The sequence below is a fragment of the Hyla sarda genome, chromosome 3, assembly GCF_029499605.1.
Source record: "Hyla sarda isolate aHylSar1 chromosome 3, aHylSar1.hap1, whole genome shotgun sequence".
Classification (NCBI taxonomy): Eukaryota; Metazoa; Chordata; class Amphibia; order Anura; family Hylidae; genus Hyla; species Hyla sarda.
In genome coordinates, this window is record NC_079191.1 from 179150762 (window position 1) to 179173528 (window position 22767).

At 42.8% G+C, this 22767-nt stretch overlaps 1 protein-coding gene across 3 annotated transcripts in view; it reads right to left on the bottom strand.

Moving 5' to 3' along the window:
- Positions 1 to 5939: 5939 nt before the first annotated feature.
- The window catches only part of LOC130361935 (mitochondrial ubiquitin ligase activator of nfkb 1-A-like), a 41209-nt gene continuing 24381 nt past the window's right edge, over positions 5940 to 22767 (bottom strand). For 2 of the 3 annotated variants that reach the window (XM_056565649.1, XM_056565648.1), the window contains 2 exons: positions 21715 to 21835; positions 10375 to 12564 (listed from right to left, as the gene is read on the bottom strand). In XM_056565649.1, the coding sequence (XP_056421624.1) occupies positions 11862 to 12564; positions 21715 to 21835 (824 nt within the window). In that variant the 3' untranslated portion in view covers positions 10375 to 11861. Of the gene's footprint in view, positions 6098 to 10374; positions 12565 to 21714; positions 21836 to 22767 lie in introns of those variants that run through there. The other variant, XM_056565650.1, reaches the window with a different exon arrangement.

The following is a 22767-nucleotide window of genomic DNA, read 5'->3' on the forward strand; positions in this document are numbered from 1 at the left end:
AGCCCAAACTACATCCATCTTGTGTAGTAAGCGCTCCTTAGGATGAGAAGAAGCAGGACAAAAAGACGGGAGGACAATGTCCTCATTGAGATGAAAGGCCGAAACCATCTTAGGCAAAAAAAGAAGGATCTGGCCGGAAAACAACCTTGTCCTGGTGGATCACCAGAAACGGAGAACGGCAGGAAAGAGCTGCCAATTCAGACACCCTCCGTATGGAGGTGATAGCAACAAGAAATGCCACTTTCCAAGAAAGGAGGTGGAGAGACACCTCACTAAGGGTGCACCCTGGAGGGCACTCAGAACCAAATTCAAGTCCCGAGGGGGAGAGGGTGACCGATAAGGAGGAACAGCGTGCGCCACTCCTTGAAGGAAGGTCCGGACATGAGAATTAGAAGCCAGGGGCCACTGGAAAAGAACAGCAAGGGCCGAAACCTGACCTTTAAGTGAACTGAGAGACAACCCCAGTTCCAGACTGTAAAAAGGAGAGAAGACGGGGAACCGAGAAGGTTACCGGGGAGAAGTCCTGAGCTTCACACCAACGAAAATAAGACCGCCAAATACGGTGGTAAATTCTTGCGGAGGAGGGCTTACGAGCCCTGAGCATGGTGTGAATGACTTGGGAAGAGAACCCGTGGGCCGTCAAAACCGCGGTCTCAACCGCCACGTCATCAAATGCAGCGTAAATTGGGGTGGCAAAGAGGACCCTGAGAGAGCAGGTCCGGACGGAGCGGAAGGCGCAGTGGAGCGTCGTCCAGGAGCCTGACTACGTTGGCGTACCACGACCTTCAGGGCCAATCTGGAGCTACCAAAATGGCGGGGACATCCTCTGTTTTGAGCTTCCTCAGCACCCTGGGAAGGAGCGGAAGGGGAGGGAACAGATAGGGTAGGGCAAACCCCGCCTAAGGAATCACTAGGGCGTCCACGGCCAGAGCTTGAGGGTCCCGGGACTTGGACACAGAAGGAAGGATCTTCCGATTGTGCCGGGATGCGAAGAGGTCCATGTCCGGAATGCCCCAGAAGTCGCAGAGTTGTGCGAAGACCTCTGGATGTAGAGACCACTCGCCGGGGTCGGGTGAGGACCGACTGAGGAAGTCCGCTTCCCAGTTGAGCACTCCCGGAATGTGAATCGCCGAAATGGCTGGAACCTTGCTTTCCGCCCAGGTGAGAATCTTGGTCACCTCGGCCATGGCTGCCGAGCTGCGAGTGCCGCCCTGTCGATTTATGTACGCCACGGCCGTGGCGTTTTCCGACTGGACGCGGACAGGACGGGACTGAAGACAGGACTCCCAGTGAAGAAGACGAAGAATCGCCAGTAATTCCAATACGTTTATCGGAAGAAGGGTCTTTCGGGGAGACCAGAGTCCCTGAATCGTCCAATCCCTGAACACGCCGCCCCAGCCCGACAGGCTGGAAAACGTTGTAACAACCTGCCAGTGAAGGGGAAGAAATGACCGCCCTTGGAGAAGAAGGGGGGAGCGGAGCCACCAGAGCAGAGACTGACGGACCCTGCAAGGGAGAACAATCTGACAATCGAGGGACAGAGGAGACCTGTTCCATCGAGAGAGAATCGCCAGTTGAAGGGGGCGGTAATGAAACTGGGCAAAGGGTACGGCCTCCATAGTTGCCACCATCCGACCCAGGACTTCCATACAAGTGCGGATGGGGACTGAGACCTGGGTCCGAAGGAAGCGGACCCCCGACCGAAGCGCCAGACGTTTGTCCGGCGGGAGACAAATTCGGGCAGAGGCCGTGTCGAATCGAAGTCCCAGGAAGGTTAGAGACTGAGTAGGACGGAGGACTGACTTGTCCCGGTTGACCATCCACTTGAAGCGATCCAGAGTGTGGAGAGTGACGTCCAGATTCTCCAGAGTCTGGGCTCTGGTTGGAGCCTTGATGAGAAGGTCATTCAGATAGGGTATCACGAGATTCCCCTCGACCACAACAGGCCCATCACTGGCGCAAGGATCTTTGTAAAGACCCGAGGAGCCGTAGCTAGACCAAAGGGGAGGGCTACGAATTGAAAGTGCCCCTCCGGAACCGCAAAGCGGAGGTACCGATGATGGCATGGAAATATTGGCACAAGGAGGTAGGCATCCTTGATGTCCACCTATGAAAGAAACTCCCCTTGTTCCAGGGACGCCACCACCGAACGGAGAGATTCCATTCGGATGTGGCGGATAAGAAGGTGACGGTTGAGATGCTTGAGGTCTAGGATTGGTCACACAGTCCTTCTTGGGGACCACAAAAAGATTTGAATAGAAACCCCAAAACCGTTCCCCTGGAGGAACGGGAACTATAACCCCCTGGAGAAGCAGAGACTGGAGAGCCGCTCGAAAGTGCCTCGCCAGAGGAGGAGACCGGGGGGCCTGGAATCGAAAAAAGCGATCCCTCGGAAGGGAGGCGAATTCGATTCAACGCAAGAGTCCTGAATGTGTGAGGTCCAGATGTCTCGAAAAAGTAAGAGACGACCTCCCACCCGAGAAGAAACTGCGGGTGGGGGCCTCACTTCATGCAGAAGTGGGTTTGCGGTTGCCTGATTTCGGCGCAAAACGGCCAGACCGGTTGGAGTCTGACTTCCAAGACGGGCGTGCCCGGAACAAGGGAGCCTTCTTGTCCCGCGAGGGCACCTGCCTGGACCCTTTGCTGGAGCCAGAGGTCCGAAAGGAAAAGGACTTCCTTTGGGAAGTAGGGCGAGCTTTATTTTGAGGTAACAAGGAACTCTTACCTCCCGTTGCCTCAGAGATAATCTCATCAAGGCGTTTGCCAAAAAGATGGCCACCCGTAAAAGGAAGCTCAGTGAGAGACCTTTTGGAAGCGGCATTCGCATTCCAAGCTTTAAGCCACATCGAGCGGCGGAGAGCCGCTAGGTGACCCACAGCAAAGGCAGAACAAGGGGCTGACTGCATAGAAGCTGCGCACAGGAAGTCCCCAGCTTTAGAGCATTGGAGAGCCAGAGCAGATAGATCCTCTGGGGGGGATCCCACTAAGATATCCTGATGGAGCTTTTGGCACCACTCCGACAGAGCCTTGGACACCCATGTCGAGGCAAAGATGGGAAGAACAGAAGAGCCAGCTGCTTTAGAGGCAAACTTCGCTAAGGATTCTACCTTCTTGTCCGTGGGATCCTTGAAGGCAGCGGCATCTGCCAGAGTAGTGTAGTCGCCTGGGAGATTGGTGGATCCACTGAGGGAGGGGAAACCACCTTAGTGACAAAGTCCTAGTCAAATGGATAACATTCTTGAATCGTCTTGATTCCCGGGAACCTCTTGTCTGGATGTTTCCATGCAGATTTTAGAATGTCGTCAAAGTCAGCGTGAGAGGTGAACCTTTGAGGTGCTGGCTTAGCATGATGAAATCATACTCCTGGATTGACATCCGAAGATCCTGGGTCCTCTAAGTGAAAGGTGTCTCTTATGGCTGTCACCAATGAGTTCACCGTTGCAATTGAGTCCGAGCGGTCCTCTGAGTCAGATGCTGGCTCGGAAGCCTCGTCCACCAGTTCACCAGGAGAATGTGAACGAGTAGAGGCAGTCCTGGAGGGGGGCGACCCTGACCGGGTACACGGCTCTGGCGTAGCAGAGCGGCGATTCCGAGAACGTCCTCTGGAGGAGCGACGTTTGTGCCCAGATGACAGGGGGGGGGCGGGACCCACGAGGGGAACGCTCACGTCTATCTGAAGACTCAATGGAAGAGTCAGACGAGGCACCCCTAGTACGCTTGTGAGAGCGTGAAGTATGTGGAAACGAGGAGCAGGCCCGGGAGGCCTCAGCCACCGAACGGGAGACTTGGGTCAAGTCAGCCATATACTGGGTCAGGGAACAAACCCAGGCTGGTGGAGCGGCTGAACCCACCGGAACCGAAAGGGCATCAGGGGGTACCAGGGGGTTTGGGGGAGCAGTGGAGCAGACAGGGCAAGTGGGCTCGGTAGAGCCAGGCATTTTGGTACTACAGTGATGACAGACAAAATAAGTCACTGACGTTCCAGGTTTCTGTTTAGAGGGAGGAACAGCTCTGGGTACGGACATTATGAGAAAAAAGACAGGAACTTTCTCACCCTAGTCTGTGTCCCCTGGCAGCTGCAGTGAGGAGAACGGCTCCGTGCAGCTAGTGTGAGAAACAGGCCAGCCAATAGTAGAGGGGGGCGTGCCTGCAGAAGAGGCACTAACTAATTGGCCCCCTTCTGACTGAAAATCGCGCCCACGGCGCTGATTGGAGGCTGTTGTGCACCTCAGAAGAGCTCCGACAGCCCTGTGGGCGGAGCTAAAAACAGGCCAAGAAGGAGCTGTAATGGCGCCTGCTCCTTGTCCCGAGCGCACATGTCAGTCGCATATGCGCTCGGGGGAACAGAGCGGGCGGCCAATACGCCGGCAGACACTGCCGGAGAAAACAAAAGTAAGATGGCGCTGAGAGCGCCCGGCCCATACCAGCGCCGTGGCTGTCAGCCGCATATAAGGCGCTGCCGGAGAAGCGAAAGTAAGCCGGCGCGGAGAGCGTCCGGCCCGTACCAGCGCCGCGGCTGTCAGCCGCATAGTTACATAGTTAGTATGGTTGAAAAAAGACATACGTCCATCAAGTCCAACCAGGGAATTGAAGTGAAGGGTGTAAGGGGATAAGGGATGTAGTTTTATAATTCTGCATAAGCATTAATGTTATTTTGTTCCATAAATGTATCTAATCCTGTTTTAAAGCTGTTAATTGTTCCTACTGTGACCAGTTCCTGAGGTAGACCGTTCCATAAATTCACAGTCCTCACGGTAAAGAAGGCGTGTCGCCCCTTTAGACTAAACCTTTTCTTCTCCAGACGGAGGAAGTGCCCCCTCGTCCTTTGGGGGGGTTTAACCTGGAACAGTTTTTCTCCATATTTTTTGTAAGTGCCATTTATATACTTATGTAAGTTTATCATATCCCCCCTTAAACGTCTCTTCTCAAGACTAAACAATTGTAACTCCTTTAATCGCTCCTCATAGCTAAGATGTTCCATGCCCCATATTAGTTTAGTCGCGCGTCTCTGCACCCTTTCCAACTCCGCAGTGTCCCTTTTGTGAACAGGCGACCAAAACTGAACAGCATATTCCAGGTAAGGCCGTACCAATGATTTATAAAGGGGGAGTATTATGTCCCTGTCCCTCGAGTCCATGCCTCTTTTTATACATGACAATATCCTGCCGGCTTTGGAAGCAGCAGCCTGACATTGCATGCTATTCTGTAGTCTGTGATCTACAAGTACACCCAGATCCTTCTCTACCAGTGACTCTGACAGTTTAATCCCCCCTAAGACATACGATGCATGCATGTTCTTAGTACCCAAATGCATAACTTTACATTTATCCACATTAACCCTTATTTGCCAAGTGGATGCTCAGACACTTAGTCTATCCAAGTCATCTTGTAACTTATGCACATCCTCTATAGACTGTACCGTGCTACAAAGCTTGGTGTCATCTGCAAAGATAGAAACAGAGCTGTTAATACCATCCTCTATATCATTGATAAATAAATTAAACAACAGCGGGCCCAATACTGAACCTTGGGGTACACCGCTAATTACCGGGGACCAATCATAGTACGAATCATTGACCACCACTCTCTGGGTACGATCCATGAGCCAGTGTTCAATCCAGTTACAAACTAAAGTTTCCAAGCCCAAAGACCTTAACTTACCTGTCAGACATCTATGAGGGACAGTATCAAACGCTTTAGCAAAATCCAGAAACACTATATCCACAGCCATTCCTCTGTCAAGGCTTCTACTCACCTCTTCATAAAAGCAAATTAGATTGGTTTGACAACTTCTATCCTTAGTAAAACCATGCTGGCTATCACTTATAATACAATTATCCCCTATGTATTCCTGTATGTAATCCCTTATAAGTCCTTCAAACAATTTACCCACAATGCACGTTAGACTTACCGGTCTATAATTGCCAGGCTCAGCTCACAGTAACACACACACAGTGAAAAACAAAGTACATGCCCCCTCAGATGTCACTGCTCCCCCAGAATAAAAGACAATAAAAGTCCATCCTCAGTAAGCCAGTCTCATGAACTGAAAAAGTGGGCCAAAAACAGGGGGTCTCCAGAGGTTGCCAGTCCGCACCTGAGGAGAAAAAGGGGGGGGGGGGGGGGGGGAAGTACTTACCTCAGTCAGAAGAACTTACCTAATAGAATCAATGGAGTAGAACACCCTATGTCCACCCCTATGCAATTCCTAATTTAGTCCTCAAATGCGCATGGCGCTCTCTCACTTCAGAGCCCTGTCGTATTTCAAGGAAACAGTTTAGGGCCACATATGGGGTATCTCCGTAATCAGGAGAAATTGCACTACAAATTTTGTGGGGCTTTTTCTCCGTTTACCCCTTATGAAAAGGAAAAGTTGGGGGGTTACACCAGCATGTTAGTGTAAAAAAAAATAATAATGTTTACACTAACATGCTGGTGTTGCCCCATACTTTTTATTTTCACAAGCAGTAAAAGGAAAAAAAGCCCCCCAAAATTAGTAACGCAATTTCTCCTGAGATGCACAACAAGGCTCAGGAGTGAGAGCGCACCATGTACATTTGAGGCCTAAATTGGGGATTTGCACAGGGGTGGCTGATTTTACAGCGGTTCTGACAAACGCAAAAACATAGATGCCCACATGTGACCCCATTTTGGAAACTACACCCCCCACGGAACGTAACAAGGGGTATAGTGAGCCTGAACACCCCACCGATGTTTGACGAATTTTCATTAAATTTGGATGGGAAAATGAAAAAAATAATAATGTTTTCACTAAAATGCTGGTGTTACCCTACAATTTTCATTTTCACAAGGGAAAATAGGAAAAAAGCCCCCCAAAATTTGTAACCCCATTTCCTCTGAGTAAGAACATACCCCATGTGTGGATGTAAAGTGCTCGGCGGGCGCACTACAATGCTCAGAAAAGAAGGAGCGCCATTGGGATTTTGAATAGAAAATGTGTCCGGAATTGAAGGCCACATGAGTTTACAAAGCCCCCATAGTGCCAGAACAATGGACACCCCCCCCCCCCCCACACACATGTGACCCCATTTTGGAAACTATACCCCTCGTGTAATGTAATAAGGGGTACAGTGAGCAGTTACGCCCCACATGTCTGACAGATTTTTGGAACAGTGGTCCGTGAAAATGAAAAATTTCATTTTTCATTTGCACAGTCCACTGTTCCAAAGATCTGTCAAACGCCAGTGGGGTGTAAATACTCACTGCACCCCTTATTAAATTCTGTGAGGGGTGTAGTTTCCAAAATGGGGTCACATGTGGGGGGGTCCACTGTTCTGGCACCACAGGGGGCTTTGTAAACGCACATGGCCCCTGACTACCATTCCAAAGGAATTCTGTTTCCAAAAGCTCCATGGCACTCCTCCTCTTCTGAGCATCGGCCGCAGAGCATTTTACGTCCTAACATGGGGTATTTCCATACTCAGAAGAGATGGGGTTACAAATTTTGGGGGGCATTCTCTCCCATAACCCTTTGTAAAAATTGTAAATTTGGGGAAGAAACTGCACTTTAGTGAAAACATTTCTTTTTTCATTTATACATCCGATTTTAACGAAAAGTCGTCAAACACCTGCGTGGTGTTAAGGCTCACTGGACCCCTTGTTACGTGCCTTGAGGGGTGTAGTTTCCAAAATAGTATGCCATGTGGGGTTTTCTGCTGTTCTGGCACCATAGGGGCTTCCTAAATGTGACATGCCCCCCAAAAACCATTTCAGCAAAATTCACTCTCCAAAATCCCATCGTTGCTCCTTCCCTTCTGAGCCCTCTACTGCGCCCGCCGAACACTTGACATACACATATGAGGTATTTCCTTACTCGAGAGAAACTGGGTTACAAATTTTTGGAGGCTTTTTCTCCTATTACCACTTGTAAATATTCATAAACTGGGTCTACAAGAACATGCAAGTGTAAAAAATGAAGATTTTGAATTTTCTCCTTCACTTTGCTGCTATTCCTGTGAAACACCTAAAGGGTTAACAAACTTACTGAATGTCATTTTGGATACTTTGAGGGGTGCAGTTTTTATAATTGGGTCATTTGTGGGGTATTTCTAATAGGAAGGCCCTTGAAATCCACTTCAAACCTGAACTGGTCCCTGAAAAATTCCGATTTTGAAAATTTTGTGAAAAATTGGAAAATTGCTGCTGAACTTTGAAGCCCTCTGATGTCTTCCAAAAGTAAAAACATGTCAACTTTATGATGCAAATATAAAGTAGACATATTGTATTTGTGAATCAATATATAATTTATTTGGAATGTCTATTTTCCTTACAAGCAGAGAGCTTCAAAGTTAGAAAAATGCAAAATTTTCAAATTTTTCATAAAATTTTGGAATTTTTCACCAAGAAATGATGCAAGTATCGACAAAAATTTACCACTACCATAAAGAAGAATATGTCACGAAAAAACTCTCTCGGAATCAAATTTATAAGTAAAAGCATCCCAGAGTTATTAATGCTTAAAGTTATAGTGGTCAGATTTGCAAAAAAATGCTCCTGTCCTTAGGGTTATAATGGGCTCCGTCCCCAAGGGGTTAAAGCCTTCAAGAATCGTTGGATATGTTGAAAATTATCCCCCCATTGTATAGACATATGACTTCTTGCTACCATTGTTAACCCCTTAAGGACTCAGCCCATTTGGACCTTAAGGACTCAGACAATTTTATTTTTACGTTTTCGTTTTTCCTCCTCCCCTCCAAAAAATCATAACTCTTATATTTTCATCCACAGACTAGTATGAGGGCTTGTTTTTTGCGCGACCAGTTGTTCGGTGTAATGCCATCACTCACTTTACCATAAAATGTATGGCGCAACCAAAACAATACAATTTATGTGGGGAAATTAAAAAGAAAACCGCAATTTTGCTAATTTTGGAAGGTTTTGTTTTCACGCCGTACAATTCATGGTAAAAATGACATGTTTATTATTCTCTGGGTCAATACGATTAAAATGATACCCATGATAATATACTTTTCCATTAATGTTGCGCTTATAAAAAATCGCTAACTTTTTAACCAAATTAGTATGTTTAAAATCCCCCTATTTTGAAGACCTATAACTTTTTCATTTTTCCGTATAAGCGGTGGTATGAGGGTTCATTTTTTGCGCCGTGATCTGTAATTTTTATTAACACCATATTTCCTTATACAAAACTTATTACATTTTTTATAAAAATTTTTTGGAATAAAATGTTATAAAAAAGCAGCTATTTTGGACTTTTTTTTTTACGTTCACGCCGTTCACCGTACGGGATCATTTACATTTTATTTTAATAGTTCGGATATTTACGCACGTGGCGATACCAAATATGTATATAAAATACATTTTTTTACACTTTTTGGGGGTAAAATAGGGAAAATTGGACAATTTACGTTTTTATTGGGGGAGGGGGTTTTTCACATTTTTTTTTACTTTTATTTTTACACTTTAATAGTCCCCATAGGGGACTATTTAAAGCAAACACTCGATTACTAATCCTGTTCAGTGCTATGTATAGTTCATGTTGAATATTGTCTACAAATATCAAGTTTATCTTCTACTTAAACGTTGAAGTGCTTAAATAGCCGGACTCATCTGAACGGTTGCTACGGGTTACTAACTTTATGGTTGCCATTGGTTACCACAATACCAGAATCGGTCTATATGAGCAGGACTTTTTTATGAGAGGAGATTATTTACCATAGAGGATGGACTAAGACTCTCCCACCCAAATCCCTCTCTATATATATATGTTTATGGTGGTCTCTATATTCTTATTTTACATCTTTTATAATTTTTTACAAGTATATTTTTATATTTTATATACTGTACTATACATAAGCTATAGTTCTTAATAGTTGGTGCTGCGCCTACACAAGGGCCCTGTGAGACGCAGTTGCTGCTATTTACATTTTATCTAATATTCAATTGTCACATTATATACAATCAATAAATGTAATTATTACTTGAAACACAACTTGTCCAGTTGTCTCAAACCCTGAGCCCTAATATATATATTTCTACAGTTCTTAAAATGGACAGAGATGTCAGCAAAGAGCACTGTGCTCGTGATTCAGCAGAGAGCTCTGTGTTCCAAAAAGAAAAGAATTCCTTCTGTAGTATTCAGCAGCTAATAAGTCCTGGAAGGATTAAGATTTTTTAACAGAAGTAATTTACAAATCTGTTTAACTTTCTGGCACCAGTTGATTTAGAAAAAAAAAAAAAAAAAGTTTTCCACCGGAGTACCCCTTTAACTGATATAAGACTCTTAGCGTCAAACTCTCATCCCCACTCATTTACGTCACTCTAGTAATCCGTTCACTCACATCCGTACTTGCTCCTAGTTCATTTACTACACCATATCACTGAGTACATGAATAATTGTTTATTAGATATTGTTACTGTAATGTAGGCCATTCCGGATTTGAGAGATGTTTACTCGTGTAAACCTAAAAGATTATGTACCACTGTAAGTTCTGGTTGACAGTTCTTTACTGCTTTCAATTGATAATTGCTTTACTATGCTCTGTATGTGCAAGCAGTCTTGTTGCATCTTACGATGCTATATGTTCTTAATATACATTTACAAACATTTCAATAAAAATTATTTACAAAAAAAAAAAAGTTATAGGATGTCCGAATAGGCCAATTTCAAACATACTAATTTTGTTAAGAAAAACCATTAAAAAAAAGAATTATAATAATAAAAAAGCATGTAAACATGGGTATTATTTAACAGAGAACGTCGGTTTTACCATAAAGTGCACTGCGTAAAAACAAAATCCACAATAGCAAAATTGTGGTTTACTTTTCCTCCACAAATTATATATATATTTGTTGTGCCATACATTTTATGGTTAAGTGGATAGTGTCATAACAAAATACAATTGGTTGTGCAAAAACAAACCTCCATATAGGTATGTGGATGGAAAAATAAGAGCTCTCCCAGTACTAATCAGCTGATATATACTACAGAGGAAATTCTTTTCTTTTAGAATTTCCTTTCTGTCTGACCACAGTGCTCTCTGCGGTCCAGAGCAGGAGATGTTTGCAATGGGGATTTCCTCCTACTCTGGACAGTTCCTAATATAGACAGAGGTGTCAGCAGAGAGCACTGTGGTCAGACAGAAAGGAAATTCAAAAAGAAAAGAACTTCCTCTGAAGTATAAAGAAGCTGAAAAGTACTGGAAGGGTTAAGATTTTTTAATAGAAGTAATTTAAAATTTCTGTTTAACTTTCTGACACCAGTTGATTTAAAAGAAAATGTTTTCCAGTGGAGTACCCCTTTAAAGGGGTACTCAGGTGGAAAACTTTTTTTTATATTTTTAATTCAACAGATTTGTAAATCCCTGTTATTACAAAATATTAACCCTTCCATTACTTATCAGCTGCTGTATACTCCAGAGGAAGTTGAGTTGTTCTTTTCAGTCTGACCACAGTGCTCTCTGCTGACACATCTGACACAACTGTCCAGAGTAGAAGCAAATCCCCATAGCAAACCTCTCCTGCTCCAGACAGTTCCTGACTTGGACAGAGGTGTCAGCAGATAACACTGTGGTTAGACTAAAAAGAAGTACTCAACTTCCTGTGGAGCACACAGGAGCTGATAAGTACTGGAAGGATTAAGATTTTTTTTCAATTCTGTTTAACTTTCTGGGATCAGTTGATTTGAAAACATTTTTTTCCCATCGAAGTACCCATTTAAAAGGGGTTACTCTACGAAAATTAGGTACAGAAAGCATTTTATTATATTTACAATTATCTACACCAAAGAACATTTCTTTAGCCTTGGATACCTTTTGAGTCTCATTTCCAGAAATAAGTGGCTCATCTTTTCAGACTCTTAGGCAAATACACCTTGCATTCTAGTACAGAGGAACTACTCTTTGTATACAGCATCTACAAATGGGGCACCGGTGATTTGGTAGAGCCTGATAGCACAGAAAACAGCAGCATACATGTCCACAAGGCAGTATCACACAGTCCCGTAGCCTTGAAATGCAGATTATACATAGCTTTTCAGAAGACGTCTCATCACAAGACAAGTTACAGTCTGTTTGCACTTCATCGATACATTCCTGTCTACTGGTTTCCTTTTTATGTCTTCGATAGGCCCGATATAAAGCGATGCAGAGGACAAGAGCCCCCAGAGCTCCACAGAGCAATGACCCTTCTTTCCAAAGGGACGCTATGGATTCTTGTTCTTTTAATATATCCTCATATCCTGAAAGAGATAAAACATACTTACATCCATTTTGGGGAGGTTGTAGAGTAATGAGCCCATCCTGCTGTAATACAAGTTTTCCTAGTCCAGTCAGTACAGCTCCCACGGGAAGAATCTCCTCGGTTTCTAACAAGCCTGTGGGCTTTTCTCCACTCAGGTAATGTCCCAAGAGATCGCCAAGGCTCAGATGGGCATAGTTAAACTGCTCATAAACAGTTTCCAAAGTCAGATGAGTTGCATTCAGCGGATCACATACAAGCACCGATTCATCACCATCCTCCAAAGGATGCAAATGGAAGGGGACCGACTTCACACTCTTGAAAAGTACTTTCACATACTCACTCCTGAGGAAACATTGCACATTACCTTATCAATTATCATCATATACCAATACACATACAGTGGTCCCTCAAGTTACAAAATTAATTGGTTCCAGGACAACCATTGTATGTTGAAACCATTGTACGTTGAGTCCATAACTCTATGGAAACCTGGTAATTGGTTCTGAAGCCCCAAAATGTCATCCAAAAATAGGAAAAAGTGAGGATTAAAGAAAAATAAGTAGATAATTAATATAGATAAAGCAAGATCGTACATATAAAAGTAAGAAAGAGCTGCTGGGAGCTGTAAATCACTGTCTGTGTCAGTGTTTCCCAACCAGGGTGCCTCCAGCTTTTGCCAAACTACAACACCTAGCATACCCGGACAGCCGAAGGCTGTCCGGGCATGCTGGGAGCTGTAGTTTTGCAACAGCTGGAGGCACCCTGGTTGGGAAACACTGGTCTATGTAGACGACAGGAGTTTCTTCAGGGTCCTGTACAGTACACGCAATTTCCTAAAAAAGTAAAATGGAGCCGCCCTTACTTGGTGTCCAAAGGAGCTGCTAACTGTGACATAGGTGAAGAGTAGTACTGAACATATAATACCACCCTGTACTGTAGGGGACGCTACCAGACAGGAATTCAGTGCATGCGCTTCAGTACTACAGTGCACACGCTAATACAGGGGTTTTACCAGTGAATGCCCATTCTGATTGGTCAGTTCCTCCAGTTGTGACGCGTTTCACAGATCTGGACTGTTCAAATCATTGTATATTGAGTGTGGTTTCAAGTTACAATGGTCCAGAAAAGACCATTGTATGTTGAGGCCATTGTAAGTTGAGGGATCACTGTATATACGCTGTGAACATAAGTATTATTGCATATCTGCCATAATAAGACATTTCTCATCTTTAGCCAGGAGATCCACCCAACACAATTTTTAAACAGCTGGGTGCAAGTCCTCTCCGCTGAGGTTCTACTCACAGTCAGCATGTATAAATAGAAAGAAATGCTTCCTTTTGCAATGGAAATTCCCCATTGTCATAACCACATGAATCCAAGTCACCATCCACATCAATGTCAATATACTATATAACAATTTTGTGTCAATGAGGACTTAGATTATAATGCAACCTTTAGGACCTCCAGGCTTTGTACCTGTAAGGACCTTTTACACCACTTTTATTGGTTACATTAGGATACAATCTGATAGCAAGAACAAATATTCAAACATATAGGGGGAGATTTATCATAACCTGTCCAGAGGAAAAGTTGCTGAGTTGCCCATAGTTACCAATCAGATAGCTTCTTTCATTTTTAACAAGGCCTCTGCAAAATGAAAGAAGCGATCTGATTGGTTGCTATGGGCAACTGGGCAACTTTTCCTCTGCACATGTCTTGATAAATCTCCCCCATAGAGTCTTGTACCCTGGTATTTCTATAGGCATATGCCAAAAGAGTGTAATCAGAATTATCAATTCTCTACAACAGTAGTGTTGAGCGCGAATATTTGAAATGCTAATTTTTACCGCAAATATCAGCACTTTGTGATTTCGCGAATATTTAGACTATAGGATATATATATACGTAATGATGAATTTTTTTTTTGTGAATATGCCAATACATGCAAATATTCGCGAATATCGGCACTTCCTGTCAGAGGACACTGATCCCTCCCTTCTTTTAGGTGAAAGATATGATTGTGCCTTCGCATTTTCTCATGGAAAAAAAAAAAAAAAAAAGAGAACGAACATAGCGTATATTTGAATTTCGCGAACGTAGGATTCGTCCATATATTCGCACAATATTGTGAATTCAAATATGGTCCCTACCGCTCGTCACTACTCCCCAAAAAAATTAATTTTACCATCATTAAATAGCTTAGGATGCCCTGATCAAACACCTTTTACAGTATTCGGATACGTCCTCCTAGACTCGACATATGTAGGTTTATAGTTTGTTTGACAATCCCGAGAATCAGTAAGATGGACTTGAACTTAATTTTAATTAGGGGAGTGCCAGGTGATGGGTGGGATTATACAGCCAGGTTGTGTGTATTTGGAACACACATCCCTAATGTAAAACATTCCCACTCTATGATTGTTTCAAAAATTAACCCCTTAAGGACTCAGGGTTTTTCAGTTTTATTTTCATTTTTTCCTCATCACCTTCTAAAAATCATAACGCTTTAAATTTTGCACCTAAAATTCCATATTATGGCTTATTTTTTGTGCCACCAATTCTACTTTGCAGTGACATTAGTCATTTTACCAAAATATCCACGGCGAAATGGAAAAAAAAATCATTGTGTGACAAAATTGAAGAAAAAATGCCATTTTGTAACTTTTGGGGGCTTCCGTTTCTACGCAGTGTATTTTTCGGTAAAAATTACACCTTTTCTTTATTCTGTAGGTCCATATGGTTAAAAAGATACCCTACTTATATAGGTTTGATTTTGTATTATTTCTGAGGGCTAATTTTTTGCGCCGTGATCTGAAGTTTTTATCGGTACCATTTTTGTATTGGACTTTTTGATCGCTTTTTATTAATTTTTTCATGATAAAACAGGTGACCAAAAATACACTATTTTGGACTTTGGAATTTTTTTGCGCGTACGCCATTGACCGTGTGGTTTAATTAATGATATTTTTTATAGTTCGGACATTTCCGCACGCGGTAATACCACATGTTTATTTTTATTTACACAGTTTTTGTTTTTTTAAATGGGAAAAGGGGGGCGATTCTTTTATTAGGGAAGGGGTTAAATGATCTTTAATAACTTTTTTTCACACTTTTTTTTTTGCAGTGTTCTAGCCCCCTCTAGTGGCTATAGCACTGCACACACTGATCTGCTACACAGATCATTGCCGTGCATTAACACGGCAATGATCAGTGTTATCGGCGGTCGATTGCTCAAGCCTGGATTTCAGGCTTGGAGCAATCAATCGCCGATAGGACGCAACGGAGGCAGGTAAGGCACCCTACGCTCGCATTCTAGCTGATCAGGACATCGTGATTTCACCGCGATGGTCCCGATCAGCCGACTGAGCTGCTGGGAGTGTATTTTTGTTACTTAAGGTGCGGCGATCAACTTTGAATGTCACGTCTAAAGGGTTAATAGCACGCGGCACAACGATCGGTGCCGCATGCTATTAGCCCAGGGTCCCGACTACAGCGTGACCCTGCGTTATATACCGGAACTGGGCGCAGGGTGTACAGGTACGCCCTGCGTCCTTAAGACGTTAAGTTCACACTCATCTGACTGATTCCTTGAATTGGCAGACAAGCTGTAAACCCACATATTTCAGGAATGAAAGGGTGGATCAAGATACTATGAAAAGCTGTGTGATCAGGGCACCCTATGCTATTTAATAATGCAATCTCATTTTTAGGGGGTTGGCCATAGGTCCTCTAAGTAAAATAGGTCTGTCGTAGGCTTGTTCACATGGTGGAAGGTCCACACAGAAAATTTCCCGACAGTGGAGCACTGGTGGAACATACCAGTGCTAGGACCACTATAATATGCACTGTCACATTGACGGCAATGCATTTCTGTGCAGACTCCGCAGAAAGAATAGACATATCGGAATTTGAATTTCCGCACCAGATTTTCTGCCATGTGAACAGTGCAACAGGATCCCATTGATATCAATCTCTGTGCGGAATTCCATTGTGTGAACATAAACTTAGTCAGAATTGTACAAGCAGACCTGTCAATAGGCCACATGCAGGATATAGAAGATAGTTTCTGAAAGATTTGAGAAAAATACAGTCAAAATTTTATAATTCACTATAGGTGTTTTTTTTCCTGTGGCATGATTTTCTTGTAATTTGTTGCTTAGGATGATTTTGATTTACATCAATTACATATTTTTGCGTGAGTCATTAGTTTTGATCATATGTCGCCGAAATCTTGTGTTTATGTCTCCTACCAGTATAAGAGAAAAAACATGAAAGCCTGTGACTCAGTCATCTGCTATTTTAGTTGTCTGAATCTAAAGCACGGCTGTCCACCTTTTTTATTATTTCTTGGTGTAGTGGGCAAATATGGCACTTTACTTTAATGGAGAAGGCTCAATGAATGCACAAGTTCTCCTTAATGCATGCAATATGACTCTGCAAGCACGCACTTTCTTCCTGTAACATATGGGGAGATTTATCAAATTCTATGTAGAGGAAGAGTGTTGCAATCAGATGGCTTAATTTTTCAGAGGCCTTTTTAACCCCTTAAAGGGGTATTAGGTTGGAAACATCTTATCCTCTATCCAAAGGATAGGGGATAAGATGTTAGATCATGGGGGTCCTTCTGCTGGGGACCTCCGTGATCTCCGGGCCGGCAGCGGCGGCGTCCGGAACACAGTAGCTTGCTGCTTCTGCATTCGTGATGTGACGTCATGCCCCCTCCATTCATGACAATTTTACTTTGTAATAGGTTTGATTTTGTTTTACTTCTGTAAAAAAAAAAATATATCTCTATATATCTTTTTGTACAAAAATTTGTATGTTTAAAATTGTTCTCTTCTAAACCCCTTTAACCTTTTTTATTTTTCCGCATACAGAGATGTGTATGGGCTAGTTTTTTGCATTTTGAGCTGTACGTTTTATCTGTACCATTTTTGTTTTGATTATATACAAAGTGACCAAAAATACGCAATTCTAGATGGCATTTTTAACGTATATGCCACTGACCGTGTTTTTTTCATTGACATTCTACTTTTATAGTTTGGACATTTACGCATGCAGCGATACCACATGTTTATTTTTTTGTTTACATAATTTTTTTTAATGGGAAAGGGAGGTGATTTAAACTTTTATAACGTAAGGGTTAAATTTACATTTACTAACTTTTTTTAACCCCTTAAGGACTCTGCGTTTTTCCATTTTAGTATTTTCATTTTTTCCTCATCACCTTCTAAAAATCATAACGCTTTCAATTTTGCACATAAAATTCCATATGACATTAGTCATTTTACAAAAAGAATCCACGGCGAAACGGGGAAAAAAATTGTGCAACAAAATTGAAGAAAAAAAATTATTTTGTAAATTTTGGGGGCTTCCGTTTCTACGAATTGCATTTTTCTGTAAAAATGACACCTTATCTTTATTCTGTAGGTCCATACGGTTAAAATGATACCCTACTTATATAGGTTTGATTTTGTCCTACTTCTGAAAAAAATCATAACTACATGCAGGAAAATTGATACGTTTAAAATTGTCATCTTCTGACCCCTATAACTTTTTTATTTTTCCGCATACAGGCCGGTATGAGACTCATTTTTTGCGCCGTGTTCTGACGTTTTTAGCGGTACCATTTTTGTATTGATCGGACTTTTTGATCGCTTTTTATTCATTTTTTCATTATATAAAAAGTGACCAAAAATACGCTATTTTGGACGTAGGAATTTTTTTTGCGCGTACGCCAATGACCGTGCAGTTTCATTAACAATATATTTTTATAGTTCGGACATTTCCACACGCGGCGATACCACATATGTTTATTTTTATTTACACAGTTTTTTTTATGGGAAAAAGGGGGGGTGATTCAAACTTTTATTAGGGAAGGGGTTAAATGACCTTAACTTTTTTTTCCACTTTTTTTTTTGCAGTGTTATAGCTCCCATAGGGACCTTTAACACTGCACACACTGATCTTTTACCCTGATCCCTGCAAAGCCATAGCTTTGCATGGATCAGCGTGATAGGGAGTTGATTGCTCGTCCTTAAAAGGTTAAAAAAAATTTAGTCTCCATAGGGGACTATTACATGCAATCTTCTAATTTCATATACTGTTCAATGCTGCTCCACAGAACAGAGTTATCGGCGCTCCAATGCTCCAGCTGGCCATGGCTGACTGGGGTATAGGCGCGACGGTCCAACGGCAAGGAGGCAGGTAAGGGCCCTCTCGCCATCTTCTCAGCTGTTCTGTACACGGTGATTTCACCACGGTGGTCCCGAACAGCATCGCTAAACAGCTGGGATTCATTTTTTTAACACTTTAGATGCTGCACTCAAAGTTATAGAGTTAATGCCATGCATCACCGCAATAAGTGATGCCCGACATTAGCAACCGATCCCGGAGGCTATCCCCGCTATGACGCACGCTCAGCATCTGAGGTATGCCCTGCATTCATAACCCCTTGGGGACGGAGGGTTTTTCAGTTTTTGCACTTTCGTCTTTTCCTTCTTACCTTTTAATAATCATAACCCTTTCAACTTCACACCTAAATGATAAATCTACGGCAAAACGAAAGAAAAAAAAATCATTGTGCGTCAAAACTTTTGGGGGCTTCGGTTTCTACAAAATAAATTTTTCTGTCAAAATGACACCTTATCTTTATTCTGTTAGGTCCATACGATTAAAATGATACCCTACTTATATAGGTTTGATTTTGTTGTACTTCTGGAGAAAATGCAGGAAAATGTACACGTTTAAAAAAGTCATCTTCTGACCCCTATAACTTTTTTTGCGTATGGGGCGGTATTAGGGCTCATTTTCTGCGCCGTAATCTGAAGTTTGTAGCGGTACCACTTGTATTGATCTGACTTTTTGATCGCTTTTTATAAATTTTTTCATGATATAAAAAGTGACCAAAAATACGCTATTTTGGACTTTGGAATTTTTTTTTGCGCGTACGCCATTGACCGTGCGGTTTAATTAATGATATATTTTTATAATTCTGACATTTCCGCACGCGGCGATACCATATACATTTATTTTTATTTACACTGTTTTTTTTTTTTTTTAATGGGAAAAGGGGAGTGATTCAATCTTTTATTAGGGAAGGGGTTTAATAATCTTTATTAACTTGTTATTTTGCAATGTTATAGCCCCTATAGGGGACACACACACTGATCTTTTACATTGGATAACATAGATCAATGATTCTGTCGCTTGACTGCTCATGCCTTGATCTCAGGCACTGAGCAGTCATTCGGCGATCGGACACCAGGAGGCAGGTAGGGGGACCCTCCTCATGTCCTACAGGTGTTCGGGATGCTGTGATTTTGCCGCGGCAATCCCAAACAGCCCCCTGAGCTAACCAGCAGCAGTTTAGTTTCACTTTAGACGCAGTGATCAACTTTGAGCGCTGCGTCTAAAGAGTTAATAGCGCGCGGCACCGTGATCAGTGCCGTGCGCTATTAGCCACGGGTCCTGACCGTTGTTAGAAGCCGGGCCCGACCCACTATGACGCAAGGCCACGGCGTGGCCCCGCGTTCTAGGAAGGGAGTGGGCGAAGGGTGTACAGGTGCACCCTTCGTCCCCAACAGGTTAAAGGGTTAAAAAAAAAAAAAAAAGTTGCTTTGGAAAACTGCACCAAGTTTCCTCTACACAGGTTTTGATAAATCTCCCTCACAGAATCAGATTAATACTACGAAATGTGCACGGTAAAAATAATGTATAAATGGGTAAGTATCCTCCTTGAGAAGGGGCACCACTTCTGGTGTGTGGAGATTCAAAGGCCATCAATCAACACCCTGCTCTCTATGGACGAGGGGCGACAACCGAAGCAGCGCAGTCAGCAGATGGTTCCTCTTTCTTTCTGGGGAGAATTCTGGCTTGGCATTAAAGGGGTACTCCACTGGAAAACATTTTTTTTTTTTTTTTTTTGGTGCCAGAAAGTTAAACAGATTTGCAAATGACTTCTATTGAAAAATCTTAATCCTTCCAGCATTTATCAGCTGCTGTATGTTCCACAGGAAGTTCTTTTATTTTTGAATTTCCTTTCTGTCTGACCACAGAGCTCTCTGCTGACACATCTGTCCATTTTAGGAATTGTCCAGAGTAGGAACAAATCCCCATAGAAAACCTCTGCTGCTCTGGACAGTTCCTAAAATGGACAGAGGTGTCAGCAGAGAGCACTGTAGTAAGGCAGAAAGGATAAGTACTGGAAGGATTAAGATTTTTTTTATAGAAGTAATTTACAAATCTGTTTAACTTTCTGACACCAGTTGATTTAAAAAAAAAAATGTTTTCCAGTGGAGTAACCCTTTAAATCCCAATCAGTTTCTGAGACTCTGTAACTGGAGCTAAAAGCTGATGTTTAGGGAATAATACCTGTGAAGGTGGTGTGAACGAGCGGCTTTGAAAATTCCTTTTCCTAGAATGGCCAGTGGAGTGTTAATGGCCTTTGAATCTTTACACACCAGAAATTAGGGCTGGGCGGTATGACCAAATGTGTGTATCACGGTATTTTTGTAACTTTCGGCGGTTTCACGGTATATAACGCATTTCCTCCTCCTCCCCCCCCAAAAAAAATTATCAGCCCAGCGCTGCGCTGTTCTGCACCCCCCAATTAATTATCAGCCCAGCGCTGCGCTGTTCTGCCCCCCCCAATTATCAGCCCAGCGCTGCGCTGTTCTGCTCTGCGCCCCCCCACACACACTTAATTATCATCCCAACACTGCCCCCATCGGGGTAAATACTCACATCACCCGCTAGCGCTGCCCTCCGCGTGCTGTTCGTTGCGGCCGCCGGCGCTGACACAAGGTAAACAAAATAAACTAACGCATTTTCCGACGACGGCTTTACGCTGGGGATGGGAACGTCGGACAGCCGTCAGCCTATCACTGGCCGCAGCGATGTTCCGCCTCGGCAGCTGATAGGCTGAGCCCACTGTCATGTAAGGAGCTCTGGAGGGGGGGGGGGGGGGAGGGGGAGAATGTGACGAGGGAGGGAAGAATGTGACGAGTGAGGGAAGAATGTGACATAGGGGGAAAATGTGATGGGAGAAGATGTGACCATGAGGGGAGAATGTGACAGGGGAGATAGAAATTAGATGGGGAGATGTGAAATGGACGGTGGGCATAAAATGGGTGGATAGTTGTAAAATGGAGGAGATTGGACATGAAATGGTGGGATTTCACCATTTATTTATTATATGGCATTGCATATTGAAATCGCAATATTTAGGCCCATAATCGCAATCACACATTTTCCCCATATCGTGCAGTCCTAGTAAGTATATAGATCTCTCAGTGTATTTTCAGAAACGATTGTACATTAGAAATATGCTTCCACATAATATACACCATCAATTTATAATAACCCCATTTATTCATGGTAAACCCCATTTAAGAAAATAGTTTTGTCCATGTCCCCTTGAAACCCACACCATGCGTTACATACAGCTTTCACCTGCCAATCTTGAATTTAGCATTTTTTTTTTTATCTCACCAGCTTTTAGTAAGGCTGTTCCAGAAGAGACGGTGTTCCACCACCTGGTTCTTTTGAATCACAGCCAGGAGATGTGGATGGTTCTGACTGCAGAGGGGAGTACTGGCAGCTTCAACCCTTCCTGTTATAGAAAGAAAGTCATCAGATAAATGCAAAAAGTGCTCATGTAGATGTACTATTGCATGGTCAATTACCAATAACGTGAATATCTGGGACTTGCGAATTGGCAGACTAGCAGATTTCCCTGAACTCTTTCTTTGAACAAATTTTTCAAATCTGACCGGTGTCACTTTATGCATTAATAACTCAGATGCTTTTACTTATCCTGATTCAGAGATTGTTTTCTCGTGACATATTCTACTTTTAGATAGGATGTTGTTAATACATGCATCATTTCATTGTGAAAAATTCAAAAATGTCATGAAAAAATTTGCATATTTTCATTTTATTTGAAATGCTCTGCTTAAAAGGGAAATGGTCATACCAAATAAATGACACAGATTCACATATACAATATGTCTACTTTATGTTGGAATCATATAGTTGATAGGCTTTCACTTTTTGAAGACATTAGAGGGCTTCAAAGTTTAGCAGCAATTTTTCCATGAAAATTTCAAAATCAGAAATCTTCAGGGACCAGTTCAGGTTGAAGTGAATTTGAGGGGCCCTAATGTTCAAACTCCCCCCTCAAATGACCCTTATAATAAAAATGCACCCCAAAAAGTTTTCAAAAAGACATTCAGAAAGTTTGTTAACCCTTTAGGTGTTACACAGGAATAGCATAAAAGTGGAGGTGAAAAGTTGTCATAGTCCCAAATTTTTCCTTTTTACAAGGGGTATAAAGTGATAAAGCCCCCCAAAATGCAGTACCCAATTTTTCCCAAGTATGAAAGTACCCCATACGTAGGCTGTGTGGGCACAAAGCAGGGCTTAGAAGTGAAGGAGCACCATTTGACTGTTGGAGAGTGAATTTGTCTGGAATAGTTTTCGGTGGTCATGTCACACTTCAAAGCCTCCACGGTACCCAAACAGTTGACCCCCCCCCCCCCACAC